We start from the raw sequence: 27259 nt of genomic DNA, 5'->3' as shown, positions 1-27259 counted from the left end.
TGTTTCCGTGAAGCAGAGAACATTGCAGTCTCTGATGTCCCTCTGGAATGCTACCCTTGCTCGGATTTCATCAACCTTGTTGTCAAGAGACTGGACATTGGCAAGAAGAATGCTGGGGAGTGGTGCGCGATGTGCCCTTGTTAGTTTCCCTCTTTTTCGGAGTCATTTTCTTGGGTCGCTGCATGCGATCCATTCCGTTGTCCTGTTTGTAAGGCAGAACACAGGATCCGCGTCGCGGAAAACATATTCTTGGTCGTACTGATGGTGAGTTGACGCTGATCTTATATTCAGTAGTTCTTCTCGACTGTATGTAATGAAACCTAAGATGACCTGGGGTACTAATGTAGGAAATAACACGTAAAAAAACTAAAAACTGCATAGTTTCCTAGGAACGCGAAGCGAGGCGGCCATCTCTGTCGGCGCGTCAATTTAGGTAGTATGTATGTAACAGGGTTATATTGGTGATTCTCCTTGCCACTTTATTGTTAAGCCAATGGGTTTTTGGTTTGAGTTTGTCTTGCCTTCACCTACTCAACATGGCATCTTATTGGCTGGTTTGCGTAGCTTGCTTACGAGGGGGGATGTTCCAGGTAGAATCGTCCCAGTGAACAAGCACCAAACCAGCGGTAAGTTGTTGGTTGCAAAGCACTGTACATCAAAAGTGATTTTTATACTCTCAAGTGATGATTTAAATGTACAATTTATATCAAATTGTTTCTAAATGTTATTCGAACATTACACATAAGATGCAGCGGTTTTTGGAGAATATTTGTTGTGTATTTTGTTGTAAAGAATTCCCGCCAGTACTAGCTAGCAACTTACTGTGTCTGGTGGGGGGGTTCATATATTTTGTACAGTGCGTGAGTGCAGAGTTGGATGGTGAGCCGTGCATTGCATGACGTGCAATTTTGTGCCGTTCCTATCAGGTACATTGTTAAAGATATTATATTGTATATTGTAATTGTATTATTTTGGTAACTAGCCCAGTGAACAAGCACCAAACTAGCGTGCGTGAGTGCAAAGTTGGATGGTGAGACGTGCATTGCATGACGTACAATTTTGTGCCGTTCCTAACAGAATAAATCTACATGACTGGTGCTACATGTTGGAGTTCCGTGTCGATGACTGATTGTACACAACGCAAGAAGAGTACTGTTACAGTGGTGCCGTGACCGTTCTTCTGGATCGGATCATCCTTCGCTGGATTTCCATCTCAGAACTTCGACGTGGTTGCTGTTGAAGAATCAGATAAGACGTTGCTGGTGCAGTTTATGGCGATATCGCATTTCGCCACAAGAGGGCGCCACTATAACGTTTTATTATCGAAATTTATGATTTCTCTGGCTGAGGCTCTTCACAGATAAACGATAACTTTTGTGTTACTTGTTTATTTGCAATTCTAATGTATATCTGATATAAGTAGGGTGAGTTTTACCAGTGTACTAGATATAGGTTAGATTTTGACATGAGGTTTAAAAAAAAATATATATAAATGTTGTTGCAGATGCTTTGAGCAGAGAGCCCTTCGTACGACCCAGTGCACTCCATCGCCTGACAAGGGTCCCGTACGAGACCTTACTAGCTGAAGACGACGCTGTGCGCACAGACAGAGTGCAAGATGTGTTTCGCTGGTCCAGCCACCCCTTTGACAAAGCCTCTGACTCCAACGAAGTGGTCATTAGCTGTCAGGCTACTATTGACCCCCCATCTGGTGCTTTATCAAGACATGAAGTTGCAGCTGTTCTTCATTCACACAGGTGCTGGGTGGGTGAAGTGGGCTCACATGCACTGATGTTGCCACAGCTCCCACAGGCTGGTATGCCATCAGAGCAGACCGATGTCGATGTTCTGCCACACGACCTACTGATGAGTAAGCAGCGTGATGACAACGTGATCAGCAAAGTCATCTTCTTTGTGGAGAGGGGGAGAAGACCATCCCGGAGAGAGCGTGCCCATGAGAGTGTTGAGGTTTTGTGTCTTCTCAGAAGTTGGGACAAGTTGACCATGAAGATGGGTGTACTGTATCGTGTTTCGAAGAATGTGGTTACAAAGAGGAAAATGTATCTGTATGTGGTTCCAGCCTCCATGAAAGCAATGGTGTTGAAGGGTGTCCATGATGAAGCTGGCCACCAGGGCCAACAGAGAACAGTCTACCTGACAAGACAGAGGTTCTTCTGGCATGGCCTGGAGAGGGAGGTAAAAGCTTATGTGAAGTGCTGCAGGAGATGCGTGGTGAGCAAGACTTCTGATCCGGAAGCAAGAGCTCCTCTTGAGAGCATAATAACAACTGAGCCTCTTGAACTAGTGTGCATAGACTTCTGGTCTGCAGAAGATTCTTCAAACAAATCCTTGGATGTGCTCGTTGTTACTGACCACTTTACCAAATTGGCTCATGCCTTCTTGTGTCCGAACCAGTCTGCTAAGTCAGTGGCTCATCAGTTGTGGAACAACTATTTCTGTGTCTACGGGATGCCTCGCCGTATACACTCAGACCAGGGAGCCAACTTTGAGAGCGCTTTAATAGCCGAACTGTTGAGTGTTGCAGGCGTTCAGAAGTCTCACACCACGCCGTACCATCCGATGGGGAACGGGTCCTGCGAAAGGATGAATAGGACTTTGGGAAACATGATCCGGGCCCTGCCAACGAGAGCAAAGCACAGATGGCCTCAGGCGCTGAAGTCCCTTACGTTTGCATACAATTGTACAATCCACGAGACCACAGGCTTTGCCCCTTTCCTGCTAATGTTTGGGAGGACGCCAAGACTGCCTGTTGACATAGTCTTTGGCTCTGTCATAGAGATCCCAGAAGTTGTCGACTATGACCAGTTTGTTCAGTCTTTGAGGAGAGATCTGAAAGAAGCCATGAATACAGCACAGGCATCTGCAGCGAAGCAGTTGAAGAGGCATGCTGACCTTTATGACAGAAGAGTCAGAGGAGCACCAGTGGAGATTGGGGCTCGAGTATTGCTGGCTAACAAGGGGGAGCGGGGAAAGCGGAAGCTCGCTGACCGTTGGGAGGATACTGTCTACCTTGTCACTGGATTGAATGCTGACAGTCACACTTTTAAGATTCAGAACAGCTCCACTGGACGGGAGAAGACGGTACATCGCAACCTGATAATGCCAGTCAACTTTCTTCCTCTTCCCCATGCTGCTGTTGAGGAGGGAACAGACATGTCTGGATTAACAGAGTCTGAGGACATGAATGACAGCCTTGTGGTCTCAGCTGCCATGGACACTGCAGTGGATGATGGTGCTGAGTACAGAACCAGAGTGTGGGTGTCAGAGTTTTCTTCTGAAGGAACAGGTGACACAAGCCTGGAGGGTGATATGCGATCCTTGGATGCTCAGGATATTCCACCTTTGGATTCAGTGGATGATATACTGCAGCTGGAAGGTCTGCCTCGATCAGAGAGTCTTCAAGAATCTGACCGAGACTGTAACAGTGTAGTGAGTGAGCTAATTGACCAGTCTGCTTACGATATCCGTACTGACCTACCAAACGCGGACCGTTCCTTACCTGATCAGTTACATACTGACTGTGTTGACGGACACACTATTGCAACAGTACACAACACTGTTACCCCTTATGCAGTTGAAGGTAGTCGGGGTCATATTAGGTCAAGGGCAGGAAGGCTATTTAAACCCGTGTCAAGACTGATTGAAATTATGAATCAGCAGAAAGTTAGCTCTTGAAGGTCAAATATGTGAATAGAGGGTCAATGGTATTGACATCTTTTATTTGTTTTGCTTTTACATCATTGTGACCATGATTAGAGGTTGCAGGATGGTAATGTGACATATGATAAAGTCTCTTATGGTGGTTTATTTTATTACTTGGATGTTTTAAAGTCACCGAGTGTACTTAATATGTGACAGGCATGTTTACCTATGAGGGCTAAGGGGATTGATCAACCTCTTTTCACTCTAATTCTCAAGGAGAATAGTCTAATGACTGGAATATTTAGTGACTGATTTAAAGCAGGGTCTGCATCCTTGATATACACAGCTTTACCTTTTAGTTTTCTCTATTAGGTAGTATATTTTTTTCTTTCTCTGTATTATTCTGTACATATGTTGATTGTCTCTGTATCTGGTATGTTTGCACTGTACATCAAAAGTGATTTTTTATACTCTCAAGTGATGATTTAAATGTACAATTTATATCAAATTGTTTGTAAATGTTATTCGAACATCACACCTAAGATGCAGTGGTTTTTGGAGAATATTTGTTGTGCAATTTGTTGTAAAGAATTCCCGACAGTACTAGCTAGCAACTTACTTTGTCTGGTGGGGGGGTTCATATATTTTGTACAGTGCGTGAGTGCAGAGTTGGATGGTGAGACGTGCATTGCATGACGTGCAATTTTGAGTCGTTCCTATCAGGTACATTGTTAAAGATATTATATTGTATATTGTAATTGTATTATTTTGGTAACTAGCCCAGTGAACAAGCACCAAACCAGCGTGCGTGAGTGCAAAGTTGGATGGTGAGCCGTGCATTGCATGACGTGCAATTTTGTGCCGTTCCTAACAGAATAAATCTACATGACTGGTGCTACATGTTGGAGTTCCGTGTCGATGACTGATTGTACACAACGCAAGAAGAGTACTGCTACATGTACATGAATGTATAGTTAAAGTGACTATAAATATAAGATAAACAGAGAGTAGCAGAAGCGTAAAAAGAGGGGTTGGCGGGTGGTGGGACACAATGCAAATAGTCCGGGTAGCCATTTGATTACCTGTTCAGGAGTCTTATGGCTTGGGGGTAAAAACTGTTCAGAAGCCTTTTTGTCCTAGACTTGGCACTCCGGTACTGTTTGCCATGCGGTAGTAGAGAGAACAGTCTATAACTGGGGTGGCTGGGGTCTTTGACAATTTTCAGGGCCTTCCTCTGACACCGCCTGGTGTAGAGGTCCTGGATGGCAGGGAACTTTGCCCCAGTGATGTACTGGCCCATACGCACTACGCTCTGTAGTGCCTTGCAGTCGGAGGCCGAGCAATTGCCGTACCAGGCAGTGATGCAAGTAGTCAGGATGCTCTCGATGTTGCAGCTGTAGAACCTTTTGAGGATCTGAGGACCCATGCCAAATCCTTTTAGTTTCCTGAGGGGGAATAGGCTTTGTCGTGCCCTCTTCACGACTGTCTTGGTGTGTTTGGACCAATCTAGTTTGTTATTGATGTGGACACCAAGGAATTTGAATCTCTCAACCTGCTCCACTACAGCCCCATCGATGAAAATGGGGACGTGCTCGGTGCTCCTTTTCCTGTAGTCCACAATCATCTCCTTAGTCTTGGTTACATTGAGGGATAGGTTGTTATTCTGGCACCACCCGGCCAGGTCTCTGACCTCCTCCCTATAGGCTGTCTCATCGTTGCCATACTGCTTGTTTTGTGCGTGATTTCCTGCAAGACAGGATTGTCAGTGTTCTGCCATGGCCAGCAAAGAGCCCCGGATCTCAATCCCATTGAGCGCGTCTGGGACCTGTTGGATTGGAGGGTGAGGGCTAGGGCCATTCCCCCCAGAAATGTCAGGAAACTTGCAGGTGCCTTGGTGGAAGAGTGGGGTAACATCTCACAGCAAGAACTGGCAAATCTGGTGCAGTCCATGAGGAGGAGATGCACTGCAGTAATTAATGCAGCTGGTGGCCACACCATATACTGACTGTTACTTTTGATTTTGATCCCCCCCTTTGTTCAGGGACACATTATTCCATTTCTGTTAGTCACATGTCTGTGGAACTTGTTCAGTTTATGTCTCCGTTGCAGTATTTTGTTATGTTCATACAAATATTTTCACATGTTAAGTTGGCTGAAAATAAACGCAGTTGACAGTGAGAGGACATTTCTTATTTTGCTGAGTTTATATACATATACAACGATACCGTACACCGTATTTATAGAGATGATTTAAGATAAATCTACAGAAAACCCTATTGAATGAAAACTCCACGAGAAAATCTGTTGGCCAGCAAGTAGGAGAGTTTTCAGCAGTTTAATGAAATGTATTCAGTGCGCGGAAGGTAACCACACCTGCAGAGCGAGTTATGTGACTGAATAAGGTAAGTCTGAATTTCAATACTGAAAAGTCTGAATCGGTCCTTACAGCGATGCTAGGCACATGTAATGCCTATGAAAGTAAGGCTTATCGTATCAGCCTACTATCACTACCACTTTCATTCAGATTTATCTGTAATTTAACATGTTTTCAGATTATAGAGATTTGTGTTCTCTTCAATGAAAACGCACTAAAAGCACAACAGTGCTTTGTCTGCAATAATGTGATTTCTCCTTTGCCTTTAAAAGTTGTCTCTATTAATTACTGTTAAATGTAAATGCAGCTGACCATATCCGTCAACCATCAGCTTATTATCTGACCCATCGATCTGCTGGGTGCAGGTGGGTGGGAGAACAAAGGGCCCTGATGGACATGGCTAGAGGTTTATCTCCTCTCCTCCCTGACCTGTTGTTTTCACAGCTGCTGACCCCTTGACAGGGATAACAAAAGGTCTAATGATGGGTTAGGTGGAAGCCCAGACAGAGACTGATAACCCTCCCTGTCCAAACAAACTCACACAAAAAAAAGACCAGCCAGCTCAACAAATAGCATAGATATGAAGCATTTTCTCCTCTGCCTTTAGCCCTTGACAAGACGGGTCATGGGTGCCTCTATAGCAGGGGTCTCCAACCCTGTTCCTGGAGAGCTACCCTCCTGTAGGTTTCGATTGAACCCCAGTTTTAACTAACCTGATTCATCTCAACAATCAGCTAATTAATAGAATAATGATCACTAGATTAGGGTTGAAGAAAACACCTACAGGATGTTAGCTCTCCAGGAACAGGGTTGGAGAGCCCTGGTCTTTAAGCACTACAGTCAGCCTATAATGTTTAATGACTATGTGTACTGTATGTGCATGATGATGTGACATTTCACCTGGGTTATAGCTATTCCCTTCAGGTTGGTTATACTGATCAAGAGGAGAATTCATTATCTAATGTTTCCCCCCCAAAAAATGTACTTTTGAAAATTAAGTTACACACAAAACAAGCAAATGTGAAACCGGGGGATGAGGATTTCACATTTTACAGCATAGCACTTTGAGAGATTGGCTTATAGCCAATACAGGTTGTATTCCCTCTGAGTGATTAACTGTAATAACAGTGGCCTGAATTGGTTCCCAGTCAGAGACAGCTGTTTATCGTTGTCTCTGATTGGGGATCCTATTTAGGTTCCCATTTTCCATTATGGTTTTCTGGGTTATTGTCTATGGTTAGTTGCATGTCAGCACTCGTTATATGTAGCGTTACGGTTGTTGTTTTGTATAGTTTAGTTCAGTGTTCTCTTTCATTAACGAGGAATGTATTCATATCACGCTGCGCCTTGGTCTCCTCGTTATGACAAACGTGACACGCTTGTTATGGTGCAGCTTTAAACCTCTGGCCCCATGATGTAGACAAGGGATGGGCAACTGGTGGCCTGCTGGCTGACCAATTTTTATATATATATATATACAGTTGAAGTCGGAAGTTTACATACACTTAGGTTGGAGTCATTAAAACTCGTTTTTCAACCACTCTACAAATTTCTCGTTAACAAACTAGTTTTGGCAAGTCGGTTAGGACATCTACTTTGTGCATGACATAAGTAATTTTTCCAACAATTGTTTACAGACAGATTATTTCACCTAAAGTTCACTGTATCACAATTCCAGTGGGTCAGAAGTTTACATACACAATGTTGACTGGGCCTTTAAACAGCTTGGAAAATTCCAGAAAATGATGTCATGGCTTTAGAAGCTTCTGATAGGCTAATTGACATCATTTGAGTCAATTGGAGGTGTACCTGTGGATGTATTTCAAGGTCTACCTTCAAACTCAGTGCCTCTTTACTTGACATCATGGGAAAATCAAAAGAAATCAGACAAGACCAAGAAAATACTAATTGAGTGTATGTAAACTTCTGACCCACTGGGAATGTGATGAAAGAAATGAAAGCTGATATAAATCATTCTCTACTATTATTCTGACATTTCACATTCTTAAAATAAAGTGGTGATCCTAACTGACCCAAGACAGGGAATTTTTACTAGGATTAAATGTCAGGAATTGTGAAAAGCTGAGCTTAAATGTATTTGGCCAAGGTTTATGTAAACTTCTGACTTCAACTGTATGTATATATTAATCATCAGTTATCATATTAAAAACTGCAAACATTTGCCTCCAACCTGTTGGGTACTAACTTCTAAACTTGAAATATCCCTATTCATGTTACCATATTATAACTGAGGGTATGGAAATTTACTGAATGAGAAAGTTTAGATTCTGTCAGAACATGTTATTGTTAAATATCAGGTATCCTATGGAGAGGAGAAGGGCCACAGTCTGGTTTCTGTCAACAGATAAGGTAGGACAGCCGTGAGTTGGGGAGGAGTGAGAAATTTGGGCCGAGGTCAGGTCAGATGAAGTGAGACAGAACAGTCACCACTAAAGTCCTGTCTAGCAATAGAGATGTATTGGCTGTCCAGATGTGCAAGGAGGAGACTCAGCATAAGAGGAAGGTATATGTGCTTGTGTAAACATGTCTGTCTTGTACAGCTGTGTGACCCAGTGGGTGAATAAACTTGGTTTGAGTTTTACTAGTCATCCGTGAGTTTTACTCTGGCAAAATGAGTAGAATTGCAGGAAATTAACTTAAAATGTTCTGCACGCGAAGTGGGGATGCCACTGCGGCCCCTCATGAGTTCTGTTTTTTTGTGGCCACCACCCCCATCAAAGTTGCCCATCCCTGATGTAGACCATTACAATTCAATAGAGAGTGTGTCTGTTTGGACAATACACGTGAAGCAGGGATAGATCTTTCAATAAATAATCAACCAGAGGACATTAAACAGAAACTATTACACACACTCACACACTCACTCCATTCCTCTCCACTCTGCATCATCATGCTTGCCCTGTCTGCTGCGCTGCGCTCGGCAGGAGAAAGAGAGGCTCATTGTTAAGGCGAAGGTCGCCTGATCTCAGCCAAATCTATCTGTGCCTCGCTCTTGATTCCACATCATTTCTCTATTGTTTGGCTCAGAGAAATCCCCAAATCCCCCTACTCTGGCATCGGCTGGAAAAGCAGGAAATCTGAGAGAGCAGCCCAGCAAGCTCCACTCCTCCTGGAATTCCTCTCTAAAGCTCTAGGAAGGCCTGATTGAAATGAGAGGGAGAAAGTATTTTCACCTTCCTGGTTCTTAAGGGCCAAAAGCCACAAGCAGTCGGTATGGTTCCAATATTAGGAGAGAGAGAGTGCATGGCCATGGCCTGGTTTGTTGGTTACATGCGTCCATGTTCTCATAATACAGTCAAAAGGGGGAGACTATCTCCTTGAAGGGAGAATATGTCTCTCCTTGAACAACCAAGGCTCATCAATAAGTGATGTCTTGTCTCTTCCTGACCATCACACTCCAGGAAGTGCTGCCTTGATTTGTATCAAGAGACACTTCTGTACAATGCCTGTGCCCGTTTCTCTCTCCTTTCTTAAAAACCTTATTTGAGCCTTCACATGACGTTTATAGGATATTTCCAGACACATTTAACTAATTTATGCTGCCTGTATTGGCCAAACACCATCTGCCTCCTTGTCCTTCAGTTTAGTTTAAAAATACATTCCAACAGTCGGGAGACAAGTGAGTATAGCAATGATAGCAGGGCTTTTGGTCACACTGAAATCTAATCCCATTACACAGTGCCATGTGACTGAGCCTGAATAATCACTTGAGTTAAAAGTGATTACCACTGTTCCCTCTTATCTCCCAATGAGTCCAGAGGACTTCAGCCAACAACAAGTGCTCTGCTAGCTGATGTGATGCTTGTCCAACTGGAGAACACCATATGAGGACTTCAGCCAACAACAAGTGCTCTGCTAGCTGATGTGATGCTTGTCCAACTGGAGAACACCATATGAGGACTTCAGCCAACAACAAGTGCTCTGCTAGCTGATGTGATGCTTGTCCAACTGGAGAACACCATATGAGGACTTCAGCCAACAACAAGTGCTCTGCTAGCTGATGTGATGCTTGTCCAACTGGAGAACACCATATGCACCTACAAATCAAGGAAATGTCTCTAATGGTTTTCTATGGAGTGTGTGTAGCATAGTTTAAGATGCATGGAAGTCGTATGGTTTTCTATGGAGTGTGTGTAGCATAGTTTAAGATGCATGGAAGTCGTATGGTTTTCTATGGAGTGTGTGTAGCATAGTTTAAGATGCATGGAAGTCGTATGGTTTTCTATGGAGTGTGTGTAGCATAGTTTAAGATGCATGGAAGTCCTATGGTTTTCTATGGGATGTGTGTAGCTAGTATAACATGCATGTTAGTCTAGAGGTTTTCTATTGGATGCGTGAGGCATGTATGATGCATGTTAGTCTAGAGGTTTTCTATTGGATGCGTGAGGCATGTATGATGCATGTTAGTCTAGAGGTTTCTATTGGATGCGTGAGGCATGTATGATGCATGTTAGTCTAGAGGTTTTCTATTGGATGCGTGAGGCATGTATGATGCATGTTAGTCTAGAGGTTTTCTATTGGATGCGTGAGGCATGTATGATGCATGTTAGTCTAGAGGTTTTCTATTGGATGCGTGAGGCATGTATGATGCATGTTAGTCTAGAGGTTTTCTATTGGATGCGTGAGGCATGTATGATGCATGTTAGTCTAGAGGTTTTCTATTGGATGCGTGAGGCATGTATGATGCATGTTAGTCTAGAGGTTTTCTATTGGATGCGTGAGGCATGTATGATGCATGTTAGTCTAGAGGTTTTCTATTGGATGCGTGAGGCATGTATGATGCATGTTAGTCTAGAGGTTTTCTATTGGATGCGTGAGGCATGTATGATGCATGTTAGTCTAGAGGTTTTCTATTGGATGCGTGAGGCATGTATGATGCATGTTAGTCTAGAGGTTTTCTATTGGATGCGTGAGGCATGTATGATGCATGTTAGTCTAGAGGTTTTCTATTGGATGCGTGAGGCATGTATGATGCATGTTAGTCTAGAGGTTTTCTATTGGATGCTTGAGGCATGTATGATGCATGTTAGTCTAGAGGTTTTCTATTGGATGCGTGAGGCATGTATGATGCATGTTAGTCTAGAGGTTTTCTATTGGATGCGTGAGGCATGTATGATGCATGTTAGTCTAGAGGTTTTCTATTGGATGCGTGAGGCATGTATGATGCATGTTAGTCTAGAGGTTTTCTATTGGATGCGTGAGGCATGTATGATGCATGTTAGTCTAGAGGTTTTCTATTGGATGCGTGAGGCATGTATGATGCATGTTAGTCTAGAGGTTTTCTATTGGATGCGTGAGGCATGTATGATGCATGTTAGTCTAGAGGTTTTCTATTGGATGCTTGAGGCATGTATGATGCATGTTAGTCGTAGTCGGTGCACATGGGTGAGTAATTAGAGCATGTGTCCTTCTGTCTGAACATGTCCTGCATTTCTTACACACAACCCCAACATGGAGTTTACATATAATATGAGAGATACATTAAAAAAAAGTAGTACCACGATGTGTGAAGGAGAGCACAATTTCAAATATTTCTGATATTTGCTCGAGTTCCAATTAATCTTTACTTTTTCGATTATTGTGGTAATATTGTGATATTATACACATAACCCTCAGCCCAAATAATGTTGGCTAGTCATAAATGAATGTATTGTTATTTTCATCACAACTCTAAACCCATGAAGTACATACATCATTGCATTCATATTCACAGGAAAGGATCTTGTTAACTTATAAACATTTCTGTTACAGTAGGGAATGGGAGATTCCTCACCTGATTGTCAGACATGATGTAGAGAGAGTTGCGGTCCAGAGAGAAGGCCATGTCTCGGAGGATAGGACCACCTTCTGTCATCACGGTCAGGGTCTCATACTGCCCCCCACCCTCAGGAGACCCATCCACTCGGACCTGGAGGACAGAGAGACAGACATCGGGCTGGTCTATTACATCTGTATGCTTGACAATAAAATAGTGACGGTTTTGACCAAACAAACCTATGGAGTACTGTACTCTTAGCTCAGCTTTGTAATGTTTGTCCCTACTCCAGGATTAGTTCATTATGTTACCGGTGATGGCATGTTTCTGGCTGGTTTTCAATTAAACCAGACTAAAGATTCATTTAACTTTGGCACAACTTCAAACCACCATCTTTTGGGGTGCATTAAAATCATGTTTGCGGATAGGCACACACATACAAACAGAGAATTGGATTCCCTTCCCCAACCCCTTTCTGTCCATTTTCATCAATACACATTTTCCTCATTAGTAGGTGATGTCAGAAATCTGAATGACTTCATACAGTAACAGTACATTATTATCACATCTGAAAATGTAAATTGATATACCCTGAGTCTTAAAAGACAACAATAAGTTGGACAATTGAGAAAAAAGATCCTCATTAGCTATACTATCTCCAGTTTAATGGTTGCTTAGAATTCAGCATGATAATATCAACTGGCTGATTAAACCTATGTAACTGCTGTGAAGTGGAAATGCTTTCTCATATTACGAAGATACTCATCTAAATACAGAATGACAGGAGACTTTGCAGAGGGATAGACAATTAGGGGGCAGATGTAAGAAGCCCATAATAAACGACATATCCTCCATTCTGGTTATCTGGACAGTACAAATCTGCAGCACCAAGATCAGGTTGGACTGCAGCAAATCTCCCTGCATGCCAGACCAGTGCACACAGCCACTGGCAGGCCCACAACACTCTCTCAATAGACACAGCAGGAATCAATAGAAACTGATTACATGATTGGATCCCCTGGGCTCAAAAACAGCACCAATTAATCAACCCTTACACCTTCCATTCAGCAGCCCTCTCCTAAAGGCTGGGGTCCCCACCATAAAGATAGAGGAATATAGAGAAAAACACCTCATGGACTGAGATGGGAGAATCCTACCGGCGAAATATCTTCTGTGACAAAGAGACCAAAGCCTGGCAAGCAGCCCCAGCGCTGCAGTCATTTAGGGACACGGTCAGGGGATTCTATCAGAAGGACCATTAGGATCACAGTGTCCACTCTGCTCCGTTTGTCATTTAACCAGCTCTGTCCACCATTGATTTGACACTGTCATCCCCCTAACCAGTCACTCAATAGAAAGTTGTATCCAGTAAAGCCTCTGTAACTCTTCATCTATTTCGTGGTTCCCTGCCCCCTCATCCTCTGTCTCTCTTACCACAATCCCACGCAAGGTGGAGTCAGCTTTCATTCCATTTCACACACTCTATTTCATTCACAGAAACCAGCGCTTGTATGAGTTCCACTTGCAAAACCTGATTGGAAAATAAAACCGAAATTGCCCAGAGAGATATTGTGCCAGCGGTATTAAGCTGGGCATTAGGAAGTTGACCAGGAGCAACCACAGTGAACAAGGTCCAATTTATTATCTCAGAGGAAATAGTGACTATTTGACTGGCCCAGAGTTTGATTTCAGTCCATTTATACATGAGTTTATAATCTAAAACAGGGTTGCTTGGGCATTGGCCCTGTGGGACTACATCAGGTCCTCAATCTCTCTTAAGCCTCACAGTTCGTAATGAGAGGAGGACCGTTTAATTGGTTTTATAATGAGCCTGCTGGTAGCTGCTGAGATGTGCACAGTATCTGGAAGCTGTCCTAGTTCAGCCAGAGTTTCTGGTAGAAGTAATGTACATGATGAAAAGTGGCTAGTTTACAAAGATCAACTCATGCCTGCTACCCCATCAACCTTAGCCATGTAATAATGAAAATGTTTTGTAAATGAGTAGGAAACATCATTCAAGGTCCAGAACATATGAACAAAAAACCCCACAAATAAAGTAATTTCATGGCTCTTAGAATATGTGCACAAAATATTTTTTCTCTTCCTTCATAGGCAGTCTGTTTTACTGAATAGGAAGCTTACTAATGCTTTGGCTAAATGCCCTTTTCTAATCTAGTGTTTCTGTTGTCTTTCTTTAAATGTCCAAACTGTAACCTAACGTTACAAGAGGAAATACAACGGTGTGTTTTTCCCCGATACCGACAGGGGGAGTTCTGTAGCACCAAGATCATCTTAAAGGCCAACATTGGATACAAACAAGAAAGTAAAATAACCTGACAAATACGTTTTAGAATGTCATATGACCCCATATACTCTTAGTAAGGAATTAATACAATGCTCTTTTAGCATGGTTTGCTGCATCTCTCAGTGGTAGCGTGTTGTGATTCCATCCTTTAAAGAGATTCTCCGGTACTTTTGTATCATTTTTAGCCAGTAGTTCTGAAAGTAGCATTCATGAGCCAAAGGTGGTCCTGAAATTTGCATACTACATCACATACAGTACCAGTCAAAAGTTTGGACACCTACTCATTCAAGGGTTTTCTTTATTTTTACTATGTTCTACACATATGGCATCATGTAGTAACCAAAAAAGGTGTTAAACAAATCAAAATATATTTTATATTTGAGATTCTTCAAAGTAGCCACCCTATGCCTTGATGACAGTTTTGGACACTCTTTGTATTCTCTCAACCAGCTTCATGAGGTAGTCACCTGGAATGCATTTCAATTAACAGGTGTGCCTTGTTAAAAGTTATTTTGTGGAATTTATTTCCTTCTTAATGCGTTTGAGCCAATCAGTTGTGTTGTGACAAGGTAGGAGTGGAATACAGAAGATAGCCCTATTTGGTAAAATACCAAGTCCATATTATGGCAAGAACAGCTCAAATAAGGACAGAGAAATGACAGTCCATCATTACTTTAAGACATGAAGGTAAGTCAATGTGGAAAATTTCAAGAACTTTGAAAGTTTGTTCAAGTGCAGTCACAAAAACCATCAAGCACTATGATAAAACGGTCTCTCATGAGGACCGCCACAGGAAAGGAAGACCCAGAGTTACCTCTGCTGCAGAAGATAAGTTCATTAGAGTTAACTACACCTCAGATTGCAGCCCAAATAAATGCTTCACAGAGTTCAAGTAACAGACGCATCTCAACATCACTGTTCAGAGGAGACTGCATGAATCAGACCTTCATGGTCGAATTGCTGCAAAGAAACCACTACTAAAGGACACCAATAAGAAGAAAAGACTTGCTTGGGCAAAGAAACACAAGCAATGGACATCAGACTGGTGGAAATCTGTCCGTTGGTCTGATGAGTCCAAATTTGAGATTTTGGTTCCAACCGCTGTGTCTTTGTGAGACGCAGAGTAGGTGAACGGATGATCTCCGCATGTGTGGTTCCCACCGTGAAGCGTGGAGGAGGTGTGATGGGGTGGGGGTGCTTTGCTGGTGACACTGTCTGTGATTTATTTAGAATTCAAGATATACTAAACCAGCATGGCTACCATAGCATTCTGCAGTGATACACCATCCCATCTGGTTTGCACTTAGTGGTACTATCATTTGTTTTTCAACAGGACAATGACCCAAAACACACCTCCGGGCTGTGTAAGGGCTATTTTACCAAAAAGGAGAGTGATGGATTGCTGCATCAGATGACCTGGCCTCCCCAATCCCCCAACCTCAACCAAATTGAGATGGTTTGGGATGAGTCGGACCGCAGAGTAAAGTAAAGGGTAGTTTGAAAGTTGCCAGACAGCTTCCCGGACCCACATCACAACATGTTCTTACATTTCTCTCCCTTTAAATATTGCCATATGGAATTGATTATGAGATTATTGTGATCAATGAAGCAATTTGGGAGGGTTCTAAAAGAGGTAAACATTACTGTACATAAATGTTCCTTCTAGCTTTCCATTTCCCTGGAAGTTGGTAAGAAAGATGATCAGTTCACAGTACATGTCTTTGGCCTACCAATCCCACTAAATGTGACCAGATGTGACTAGCATGGGCGAAGTGTGTTAAGTCTATCTATCATACCATCTGGATAATAGACTTGGAGCACTCTTCAGCTAGCCTATCTGTTTGAGTCTAGTATCATTACAGTCTCCCTTATTCCTTTGCCCCAGATACAGTATGGTAGAAAGGACACTCTAGCAACAAAGATTCATAACATTTTCAAACATAACGTCTTTCTAAGAGAATAAAAATACAATGACATAAGGCCAGTACATCTGGCAGCCTTCAGGGTTGAGTGGCTGTGTGTTTGGGCAGATTCTAACTGACAGACTGGAGAGTGGACATTGATTAGCCCATATCCATCATGACTTTGCCTGAATGCTGATGAAGCGGAGTGTGTGTCTGTCCTGCGAAGACAGGATGGTGCTGCAGTGCCTAATGAAAGGGGGACGTGTTTAGTGAGAGCCAAATAGGTGGATGTCTGTATTACACCCCTGCACTAATCAGTCAGACATGACATCACTGCTACTAAGTGAGCTGTATTGATTCCTAGCATAGAACAAGCTGTATGTTAGCAAATGCTATTACCAAACATGATTACTACTATGATGAATGCACTCTAAGTGTGTGTGTGTGTGTGTGTGTGTGTGTGTGTGTGTGTGTGTGTGTGTGTGTGTGTGTGTGTGTGTGTGTGTGTGTCGTCTGATAAATAAAATAAAAACATACAGCAGTGTTGGCCCAAAGGAATAGGACATTCTCTAAATCCCTGAAGTTAACATTCTACAGTATGCCTAGCTTCCAAGGCCCCATACCACAGTTTCTACTACATAACCAGAGACTCCTCTAACTCACCTCGGGTGAGGTGACAGGTGATGGCGCCGATGGGTAGGGATGCTGTCTTATCGGCCCTCAACTAATCATACTACGTATTTTGATTGTTTTTTTGCGTTGTTCGTCATTTGTTTTGTACATAATGTTGCTGCTACCGTCTCCTATGACCGAAAAGAGCTTCTAAACATCAGAACTGGGATTGCTCACCTCAAACTGGACAAAGAGTTGTTCTTGGAGATTCGCTGGAGAAGGAAACAGAGATTGAGGCAAAAGAGGACCAGGACCCTGTGAGGACCAGGCGATGAGTGGCTAATCTGCCCTTGCCCTCCATTCTGCTAGCTAATGTTCAAGAGGTAGAAAATAAATCGGATGAACTGAAAGCACGTATATCCTACCAACAGGACATTAAAAACTGTAATATTTTATGCTTCACAGAGTCGTGGATGAACGACGACATTAAGAACATAGAGCTGGTAGGTTATACACTCTGTTGGAAAGACAGAACAGCCGCATCTTGTAAAACACGGGGCGGGGCCTATGCATTTATGTAAACAACAGTTGGTGCACGATATCTAAGGAAGTCTCAAAGTTCTGCTCGCCTGAGGTTGAGTATCTTATGATAAGCTGTAGACCTCACTATTTACCCAGAGAGTTTTCATCTGTATTTTTCGTAGCTGTCTACATACCACCGCAGAGCAAGGTTGGAACTAAAACTGCACTCAATGAGCTGTATTCCGCCTTAAGCAAACAGGAAAACGCTCACCCAGAGGCGGCACTCCAAGTGGCCGGTGACTTTAACGCAGGGAAACTTAAATCAGTTTTACCGAATTTCTATCAACATGTTAAATGGGCAACCAGAGGGAAAAAATCTACACCACCTCTACTCCACACACAGACGCATACAAAGCTCTCCCTCGCCCTCCATTTGGCAAATCTGACCATAACTCTATCCTCCTGATTCCTGTTTACAAGCAAAAATGTAAGCAGGAAGCACCAGTGACTCGGTCTATAAAAAAGTGGCCAGATGAAGCAGATGCTATACTACAGGACTGTTTTACCAGCACAGAATGGAATATGTTCCGGGATTCGTCCGATGTCATTGAGGAGTACACCACATCAGTCACTGGCTTTATCAATAAGTGCATCGAGGATGTTGTCACCACAGTGACTGTACGTACATACCCCAACCAGAAGCCATGGATTACAGGCAACATTCGCACTGAGCTAAAGGGTAGAGCTGCTGCTTTGTGTGTGTGTGTGTGTGTGTGTGTTAGAGTGTGTGTGTGTGTTAATGTGTGTGTGTGTGCGTGCGGGTGTCTTTGCATGCATGCTCATGGGTGTGTACTAAGTACAACATATGTTTAAATATCCTACTGCAAGCAGAACTCAAGGGAAGCAGAGGATATAAACTTAGACATGCCATCAGTAAATGTTGTCACTGTAATGCTATGTAGATAATCATTTGTAGTGAACAGTCTATCTACTGTGAAGATTTCTGTATTGAGACTACTGTTCACAGCATGCAGTTAAATTTAGCCTCAAACATACCTTCCTTGCCAGTCGTCCTCCTATCTGAGATTCTCTACTAATCCCTTCAATCACCAAATATCTCCTTCCGGGTCCACTGTTGAAGTCATGTTTTTGAAAAGCTTGAATCGTTTAGATATACTTTCGAGAGTTTCCTCAGTTGGAAATTGGCTACTTTCTGCACACGGTTAGTGTGAACCGGAGTGACTTGACACAACGCTGGCCAAACAAGATGTATCTACAAACAAAACGGAGTTAAATGGTTCCAGTCTACCATGAAATGTTCATCCATGTATATGGGTAAGAGTAGCTACATTTTCAGATTTAAGTTTCTAATTTAGTCCGAAAGTAATTTTTTTGCAAAGCGAATGTTAGCTTGCTGGCTCGTTAGCTAATGTTACGTGTATGATCTATGCAGTAATATTATTAGAATCAGAAAGCCATTTGCATTGCTAGTTATAGCCTATTGTTAGTTATCTAACATTGAACCTAGTTTGTTAGCTTTAGCTACCTGCAGATTCCTAGTACAGCTATGCCAATGTTTGCATTGATAGTAGTATGAGTTTGGATTATGCTGGTTCATTGTTTAGCTAGCTAGCTACTTAGCTCGCTACATGTCTAAACAAAAGAGTCCACTTCGTCCGGATAATTACATGACCCATCTAATTAGCCAGGTGTGTCTGGGGGTGATTACGGCCATCTATTGTATTTCATGAAGAATAGTGACCCATCAACTTAGCTAGATGTGGCTGTGGGGAGTTTGCATTTCCTTCACATGACCCATCAATTTAGACAAGTGTGTCAAGTAAGCGTCATCTAATAATTATAAAATAGTTCTAAATTATTTTCAGCAAAAGACATGACAAAAACACACTTTTTTAACTATAGTAAATACTACAGTATTTAATTTGCATATACCCTGCCCATTCCCCTCCTCCATATCCCAATTTGTGCAACCCATAAGTGAGAAACCTACAGTACATGCCATGTGTAGACCATATATTGTATTATAGAAAAGAGCAGAAGCTCTGAACTATCCGTTCAGACCTATCTACCTACAGGTTATGGAAAATGTGCTCTTTTAGTATTTCTCAATTAGGTTTTCTCAAGGAAAAAACCTCCACTGCTAGGCCAAAGATAATAAAACAAAAACACTATAGTAAATATTACAGTCCACAAAAACACTACAGTATACTACAATCCGTAAAAACACTACAATAATTGCTATAGTATATACTACAATTTTAATTTACTACAGTAGTTGTACTATAGTTAACTGTAAATACTATAGTATAGTCCCTGAAATACTACAGTATTTACTGTAGTGAAAAAACACAACAGTGAATACTAGTATTTATACCATAGTATATTATAATATTTTTCATGTGGGTGTGGAGAAAGAATTGCCCATGCTCACCTTCTTCAGTCTGCCACTCCTGGTTCCGATAAAGGCCACGCTGTAGCCATTATAGACGTAGGAGATGATAGAGGTCAGCCTGTCTCTGGTCTCAGTATACACCGTCAGGCCAGCTACCAGCTGGGAGCCCCCAAGGGGCTGGTTGATATCCAGCCCACAGAAGTGATCATCGATAGGCACAGGCTGCAGAGAGAGATGGGGGAAGACAGGGAGAGATGGGTGAGACAGAGAGCAAGAGAATGAGAGTAAGACATCTCAAAAAGACTGCTGTAAAAATCCTTACATATGTGCTACACACAATTACCATGGTTTTCAAGGACGCAACTTCAAAAGTTATTGGGGCTGTTACATTAGTAAACAATGCCAGGACAGTGTGTTTGTTGAGCAGTTTAATTGCTCATGGCAAACAGGAGAACACCATGTCTTTTGTTACGGTTTCTGTGATTTAAATCGCTTGATCTGACATCACACAAATACACAGTCCCAGAGATGTCAGGTTTTGATTTAGCATCAGAGAGGCTCGCATGCTAAGCAGTCCTGTTACATCTAGCACAACCCACCTCAAACATCCACTAATGGCCTGTCAGACGGAATAGAAATCTCGCTTTTTAGGGCAACACATTTGTACTTTCATTTCCTGCACCTCTCGAGAGTATCTATTCTGCTTTCTTCTGCACTGGAACAGATGGATGACATGGGTAAGAGGCAGTATATGACTATTAGCAAAATAGGATGGAGGCAATGGTGGAATCAAAGTGGTTGGGTGAGAGTTGCTGAATAACAACCTTGATGGATGTCCTTGTTACCGTTTTCTGAACGCTGACAGCCTCATATCATACAGAGTTACAGTCAAAAATGGAAAGAGAGAGAGTGAGAGAGAAAGAGAGAGAGAGCCTGAGCCTCTAAATGGAATCAAAGCGACATACAAAACTCCTCTGATTAGCATTGTACATTCATCTCCCCCACTTACTCTGCTGCTCTTTTGGAATATAGAAACGGTGAATGGGATTCTTCAGCGGGATTCTGGCTACTGTTAGTGTAATCAAGGCTGTGGGGTAATCAAAGCTTCAAAAATGACATTCTGTCAGCTCCACTGTCTGAATAATGTGTATGTATGCCACATCAGAGGAGCCAATGCTGGTTGGCCCCAGGCTAGCTGGATGTTAATGAAGGGACTGGATGCAGAGCCCTCTTCAGGGGTTTAGCTACAGGTACCTACCGCCTTGGTGCACTGCACGTCCTTTCCCAGCAGCCAGTGCAATTCCAGGTTGCCCTCTCCCTGGTAGCAGGACTGCAGGCGCTCTTTAATGCGGGTGTTGACATCTCGGATGGTAAAGATGCACAGGGCGGAGTTGTCCAGAGGCTTGTGGTACTGCTTCTGACCCTTGGTGAACACAGCAAAGAGGATGTCATCCTGGGCACTGATGTTCAAGGACCTGGCCAATACCTTCCCTGCCTTAGACAGGTGGGCAGCCTGTAGGAGGCGATACTCCTCTCCCTTATGTACACAGCCCACAGGCAAAGACACATAAGAGTGGAACTTTGTGTCCCCTTTGCAGAGGCGTATGATGCGGGTTGTGTAGAACAGGTCACCAGGGGAACTGCCAGCTGGCATCCCATTCTCTGGGGTCTCTGGCTGCACGGTCAGGAAGTAGACAAACTTCCCGCTGGCGAAGCCGTAGATGTAGTAGATGTCAAAGCGCGGGACCAGAGCTAGCGTGTCAGAGGGGATCTTAATGAGAGAGGAGACAAAGTCTGTGTGGAGCTCGTAGTCCAGCATGGCAGAGGACTCTGGGTCGCGGGGCAGTTTACGGCTGGAGATGGTGGGGAAATAGTCCTGCTTCCCACCCACAGCTGTGCCAATGAACAGGGTGCCGTCCTGGCCCTGCGAGGAGGGCACGATGACACCATACATGGTGCCTGTCTGGTTGACACTGGAGAGGTAATGCTCTTTCTTGTGGGTGGGCTCTACCAGGATAAAAAGGTCGTCCTGTCGCATCAGCTTGCAGACTCCCTGGTAGAGGCTGCCACAGGCCAGCAGGCGGTTGTGGGAGTAGTCTATGAGCAGCAGTTTGTTAATGTTGTCAGTGGATGCCAAGGGCTCTGAGCAGGGCTGCACTATAAGAGGAGGGTAGCAGGCATTGTTGTCGTACTCAGGACCTGTGTCGTGGGAGACCAGAAGTGTCAGGTTGGCAGACAGCTTGTAGATCCGGTTCACAGCACCAACATAGAGAACACCAGTGGTCTTGTGCACTGTCAGGTGGTTCAGGGTCCACTCTCTCCTCTCTGACTGGAAAGTGTTGACGGAATGACCTTGTCCCATTACTAGGGAGATGGACATCATGACCAACAGCCACCACGTCAGGGGCCAAGACTGCTCCTTAGTGCGGCCGCAGTAAGTGCATCCTATATCCAAACACGTCCCCATCCCCATAGGACTTCTAAGAGATGGCAAGTCCAGGCAAAATGTCTAGTGCTGTAGGGCAGGAATGAACAAGGCTGTACTCTAGTTGATATCCTCAACAATGGTCTTCACATCATCCTGAAATAGAAGATAAATAAACCGAACATGTTATAATAAACCTTTCATAAACCTTTAGCAAGGACTCATTAAACAGGGTTTTATTCATAAAACGTTTTGATTAAAATAATTATATGAATAACCTCCCTCCAATTTCACAAGGGTGACATTTTACAATGACTAGAGTTTTCCATTATAAAAGACAGGACTAAGAGATACAGGCCAGAGACAGCACAGAATCACACTGAAAAATAGCATCTTGAAACTGTTTCACCCTTGTTCTTCTGCTCTGCTTTCTCAGACACAACATACATCAATGGAACATGGAATTGCAGTAATCACTTTACAGTGTAGACCTCTATCCCACTGCAATCAAGTTCTCTCTGCTTCCCCTATCTGCAGGGGCTCATTCTCTCTGTGAGGTGTTCTCTCTGTATCCACTATCTGCAGGGGCTCATTCTCTCTGTTTCCCCTATCTGCAGGGGCTCATTCTCTCTGTAAGGTGTTCTCTCTGTATCCACTATCTGGAGGGGCTCATTCTCTCTGTGAGGTGTTCTCTCTGCTTCTCCTATCTGCAGGGGCTCATTCTCTCTGCTTCCCCTATCTGCAGGGGCTCATTCTCTCCGTGAGGTGTTCTCTCTGCTTTCCCTATCTGCAGGGGCTCATTCTCTCTGTGAGGTGTTCTCTCTGCTTCCCCTATCTGCAGGGGCTCATTCTCTCTGTGAGGTGTTCTCTCTGCCTCCCCTATCTGCAGGGGCTCATTCTCTCTGTGAGGTGTTTTCTCTGTATCCCCTATCTGCAGGGGCTCATTCTCTCTGTGAGGTGTTCTCTCTGCTTCCCCTATCTGCAGGGGCTCATTCTCTCTGTGAGGTGTTCTCTCTGTATCCACTATCTGGAGGGGCTCATTCTCTCTGTGAGGTGTTCTCTCTGCTTCCCCTATCTGCAGGGGCTCATTCTCTCTGTGAGGTGTTCTCTCTGTATCCCCTATCTGCAGGGGCTCATTCTCTCTGTGAGGTGTTCTCTCTACTTCCCCTATCTGCAGGGGCTCATTCTCTCTGTGAGGTGTTCTCTCTGCTACCCCTATCTGCAGGGGCTCATTCTCTCTGTGAGGTGTTCTCTCTGTATCCACTATCTGGAGGGGCTAATTCTCTCTGTGAGGTGTTTTCTCTGCTTCCCCTATCTGCAGGGGCTCATTCTCTCTGTGAGGTGTTCTCTCTGCTTCCCCTATCTGCAGGGGCTCATTCTCTCTGTGAGGTGTTCTCTCTACTTCCCCTATCTGCAGGGGCTCATTCGCTCTGTGAGGTGTTCTCTCTGCTTCCCCTATCTGCAGGGGCTCATTCTCTCTGTGAGGTGTTCTCTCTGCTTCCCCTATCTGCAGGGGCTCATTCTCTCTGTGAGGTGTTCTCTCTGCTTCCCCTATCTGCAGGATCCAAATGCATTATTATGCTTCCATGTATCCAGTTCCCTGTTTTCTTTACTCCCCTCCCTCTTGTTCTCCTAAATAGTCGAATCCTCCAGGAATTAGTCACTCTCTCCAGCGCGGCAGACATTCCTAAATTAAATCAGGCCTTTTCCAGGGATGCGAGAATGCGAGAATCATTAGGGATTCAAAGTCAGGCAGCATCAACCCTTTCATTTCCTCGGTTAATTTCATTAGCATAGTTTACGTAGATGTTTCAACCAGGAGACAAACAATGACTCTAGAATATTGCATGGAATGCATGGGATGGATGAGTGGATGGATGGATGAGTAGATTGATGGATGGATTAGAGAAAGGAGAGTGAAAGCCTTGAAAAATCATGTTATGTATGACTTTTTTTATTTTCACAATCTACTGATCGTCATGTGTTTTATGCTTTAGTTTGAGTTCACATCTGTCTAAATTTAAAAAATGCTCACATTGATTAGTCAAGATAACCTGGTTAGTCACTTTGGACCTGGAGAACAAATGGCACGTTTATCAGGCATCCTGTTTATATGATTCCTTATTAATCTAGGGTAGGGAACATTGATCGGAGATGAGGGAGAACTGGTGGCTTCATACTTGCACTCACTTCATCCCAGTCCATTATAGTAGTAATAAAAGTGCTATGCGCGAAGGAAAGGACTGTAAATTAGGAGTCCACATCTGCCTGCACTGCACCCGCTCCTTTCGTCTAAGTCCCAGCAACTCTGGAGGCTTAGCCAAGCTGGCTCTCTAAGGCTGTGGAGCCCCCACAAGCCACACACTCTGTCCTGTCTGATTCCAGACCAACAGCTCTCTACTGTAGCCTCTTTGCTTCACAAACCATTCACCTTCCCAGTGGTAGCATTTGGCCAGCTCAAAGCCTTTAGCTTGGAAAGAATTGCTTTCACGGTCCTAGGTCCCCTTAAGATAGGAACATAGATTATTTATCTCAATGAGATGTCCTGGTTAGAGTAAAGGTTAAATAAAAAAGGTAATGTGTGTCCTAGAATTGGACAGAAGTGGCCATGGCTGCACTCCATTGCTAACTACTAACAGGATGTATGGCAGTGTATGTTGTATATGAGCCAGGGAAGGGGAGGAAAGACAGGACTGGAGGATTGACACAGTGGTGTCTGGGATCTCTCCAACTCCACTCGTGTCTCATCTCCATCTGTCCCGGCCTCAAAGACATCAGGGGAGAAATCACTGGAGTGTTCCTTTTTCCTCTGGTCCCTTTGGCAGACAGACACACTTTGTGTATTCTCTCCCTGTTCTAAACAACATACAACACATACCACCTTTGCCACCGGTGCTGAAAGAAATCCTAGGGGAAACACTTTACTGGCACCGACATTGCTGCCCTGTTCTGTTGCCATCCTTTCATCATGGAGCTCTTTGGTGGTTATACATGTCAGTTACAAATCTAAATGTTACAAGGAAAATATCAAAACTCTATATCTAGATAAATAAATAAAATGTCACTGCCCTGGCAAGCTGTGCTATGCAGGATACACATAAAAGGTCAATCCTGTGGCTCCTGGCAGGGAGAGCAACAGGTGCTGACTGGAGATAGCTGCCTAGCAGAGCCTTAGCTACTAGCAGAGCCTTAACTACCAGCAGAGCCTTAGCTACCAGCAGAGCCTTGGCTACTAGCAGAGCATTGGCTACTAGCAGAGCCTTAGCTACTAGCAGAACATTAGCTACTAGCAGAGCCTTAGCTACCAGCAGAGCCTTAGCTACTAGCAGAGCCTTGGCTACCGTAGCTCTACCAAGCATTCCCTCTCCTTTGATTTGAATAAAGATATCACATGTCCTTCTCCTGACAATCTCTCTCACATCTGCAGTAACTAGACATTCCTTATCTAGTTTCTATGCTAATATAATAACATGTTGTATTCAATTGGCCTTTGTAGTGAAACATTATGAATAGTCTTAGCCTAGTGAATCTCCGGGACCTGTTACATGATTCTCACACAGGTGTGAGCTGTAGCTCTGTTTTATGAAGGCTTCAGGGTAATCTGTCTTGACTCTATGCAGCATTTAATTGTTGTACACGCAGAAAATGAATTCCATTAACAGGTTGCCCAAGCAAATGGATTGTCACAAATCATTTTTGCCCCCCAGAAGTGCATCGCATTTCAAACACTATATTAAGCTCCCAGTTTACAATATCATGGGAGACCACCTTGAGTTGCTGTGTTCAGTGGTTTGGGAAAGCCATTATGTTATTGTAAATTATTCCAATCCAAATCATATGACCAACTTCAGTGTTATGAACCTCAACATCATTTGCATTGAGATCTTAGTTGCGCCTCAAGTATTATGTCTGTGTCTGTGCAAAATATGTAATCCCTCAATTTGAATTGAAACCGTAAAGCTAAGGACAAATATTATAGAAACGACAAGGTGCAGCATAGTTCCTCAATACAGAGACCAACAGAGGTGAATTCAGTGTTGTGAAGATCAAGCCAAACCTTCTATAGAGCATAACAAGGTGGGCCAGAAGCAGGAAGTAACAGCAGTCTATCCATTTATTTTCTGCTGGATTCAGTCATGTTTGAGGCGTGCCATGCAGTCACACTGCTCTGTGTTTACCCTGGATTATAGGGACAGCTCCTTGCTGGCTACAGCCCTCCCTGCGGAATACACTGCCTTGCCAGTCAGACACACTCCTGCCAACCCCAGCCTTAGCCCCAGACATGACTCATTCACACACACTCATTGAAAAACATGCTCAGGCCTCTGGGGATGCCAGGCTATGGTGGAGGGCACCAATCTGAGTCAAAATGCCATGCCATGCCACCATGTTTAATTCGACCTTAAGACCTCCACCAAGGGCTGTGCCTATGTTTTCAGCCTTCATTGGAGTACATTGGCTCGGCATTCTGGCATAAACTCTGCAGTGTGTTATTATGTGTGATTCATTGGAGGGTAACCGTCTGTGACCATACATAAACATGATTTTAAATGATCACAGAAATATGTCTCCTTCTTTCCCTCTGTGCACTTTATGCACAGTGCGTATTGTGCTTTACATCTCAGGAATGTGTTCCATTTGCAGCAGCCTCTGAGGCTCGTGCTGGGCCCAGGCTGATAACGTGTGAGAGGATTGGAAACAGTCAACACACTGTGACACCATCTTTCAGGCTGCAGGACAGACACAGTGCTCTCACACTGAGGCAACAATAGAGTTGTGTCCTTTCATAAGATGTGATGAAAACTGTGTCCCTTGTGGCCATGTCTGATCAAGCTGGACAAGACAGAGTATTAACACAGTATGGAGGCACAAGGACAGGACTGGATGTGATCTAGTTATAGCAAACCTCCAGAGTATTGCTGTACATCTGTGTTCCCCAATCCTAGGTTTTAGGGTGGAATATCAGGGGTTTTGACAATTGAGAGAAAAATGACATATTTACCTGATTTATTTGATATGAATTGATAACCATTCATTTTTAACTAATAGTAAGACATTTCTGTCCTGCTAGTGTCTGTGTTTTTATGATCTACTTCCCTCTAGCTAATCTGAGCGTATGGTCGCTAGAGATGGCTTGAGCTGACAAATGAGTTAAAGACTGCGTTTCATAGACAAGAATGTGTTTTACTAGAGATAGTTTAGGAGTAGAACAATCACTAATTGTCTCAAAATCATCCTTGCATCTGGGAAACTAAGCCAGGGTGG

At 43.5% G+C, this 27259-nt stretch overlaps 1 protein-coding gene across 1 annotated transcript in view; it reads right to left on the bottom strand.

The window, feature by feature from the left end:
* LOC115143284 (plexin-A2-like) overlaps positions 1 to 22138 on the bottom strand; it is a 56478-nt gene extending 34340 nt beyond the window's left edge. Inside the window, exons 1-3 of the mRNA XM_029683526.2 lie at positions 20828 to 22138; positions 19609 to 19791; positions 11832 to 11966 (exon numbers count right to left, since the gene is read on the bottom strand). Of these exons, the coding sequence (XP_029539386.2) occupies positions 11832 to 11966; positions 19609 to 19791; positions 20828 to 22042 (1533 nt within the window). The 5' untranslated portion in view covers positions 22043 to 22138. The remainder of the gene's footprint in view (positions 1 to 11831; positions 11967 to 19608; positions 19792 to 20827) is intronic.
* Between the last annotated feature and the right edge of the window lie 5121 nt (positions 22139 to 27259).

Source organism: Oncorhynchus nerka, linkage group LG15 (genome assembly GCF_034236695.1).
Source record: "Oncorhynchus nerka isolate Pitt River linkage group LG15, Oner_Uvic_2.0, whole genome shotgun sequence".
Classification (NCBI taxonomy): Eukaryota; Metazoa; Chordata; class Actinopteri; order Salmoniformes; family Salmonidae; genus Oncorhynchus; species Oncorhynchus nerka.
Note: the sequence above shows the minus strand (reverse complement) of the source record. Positions and strands in the feature narration are given on the sequence as shown.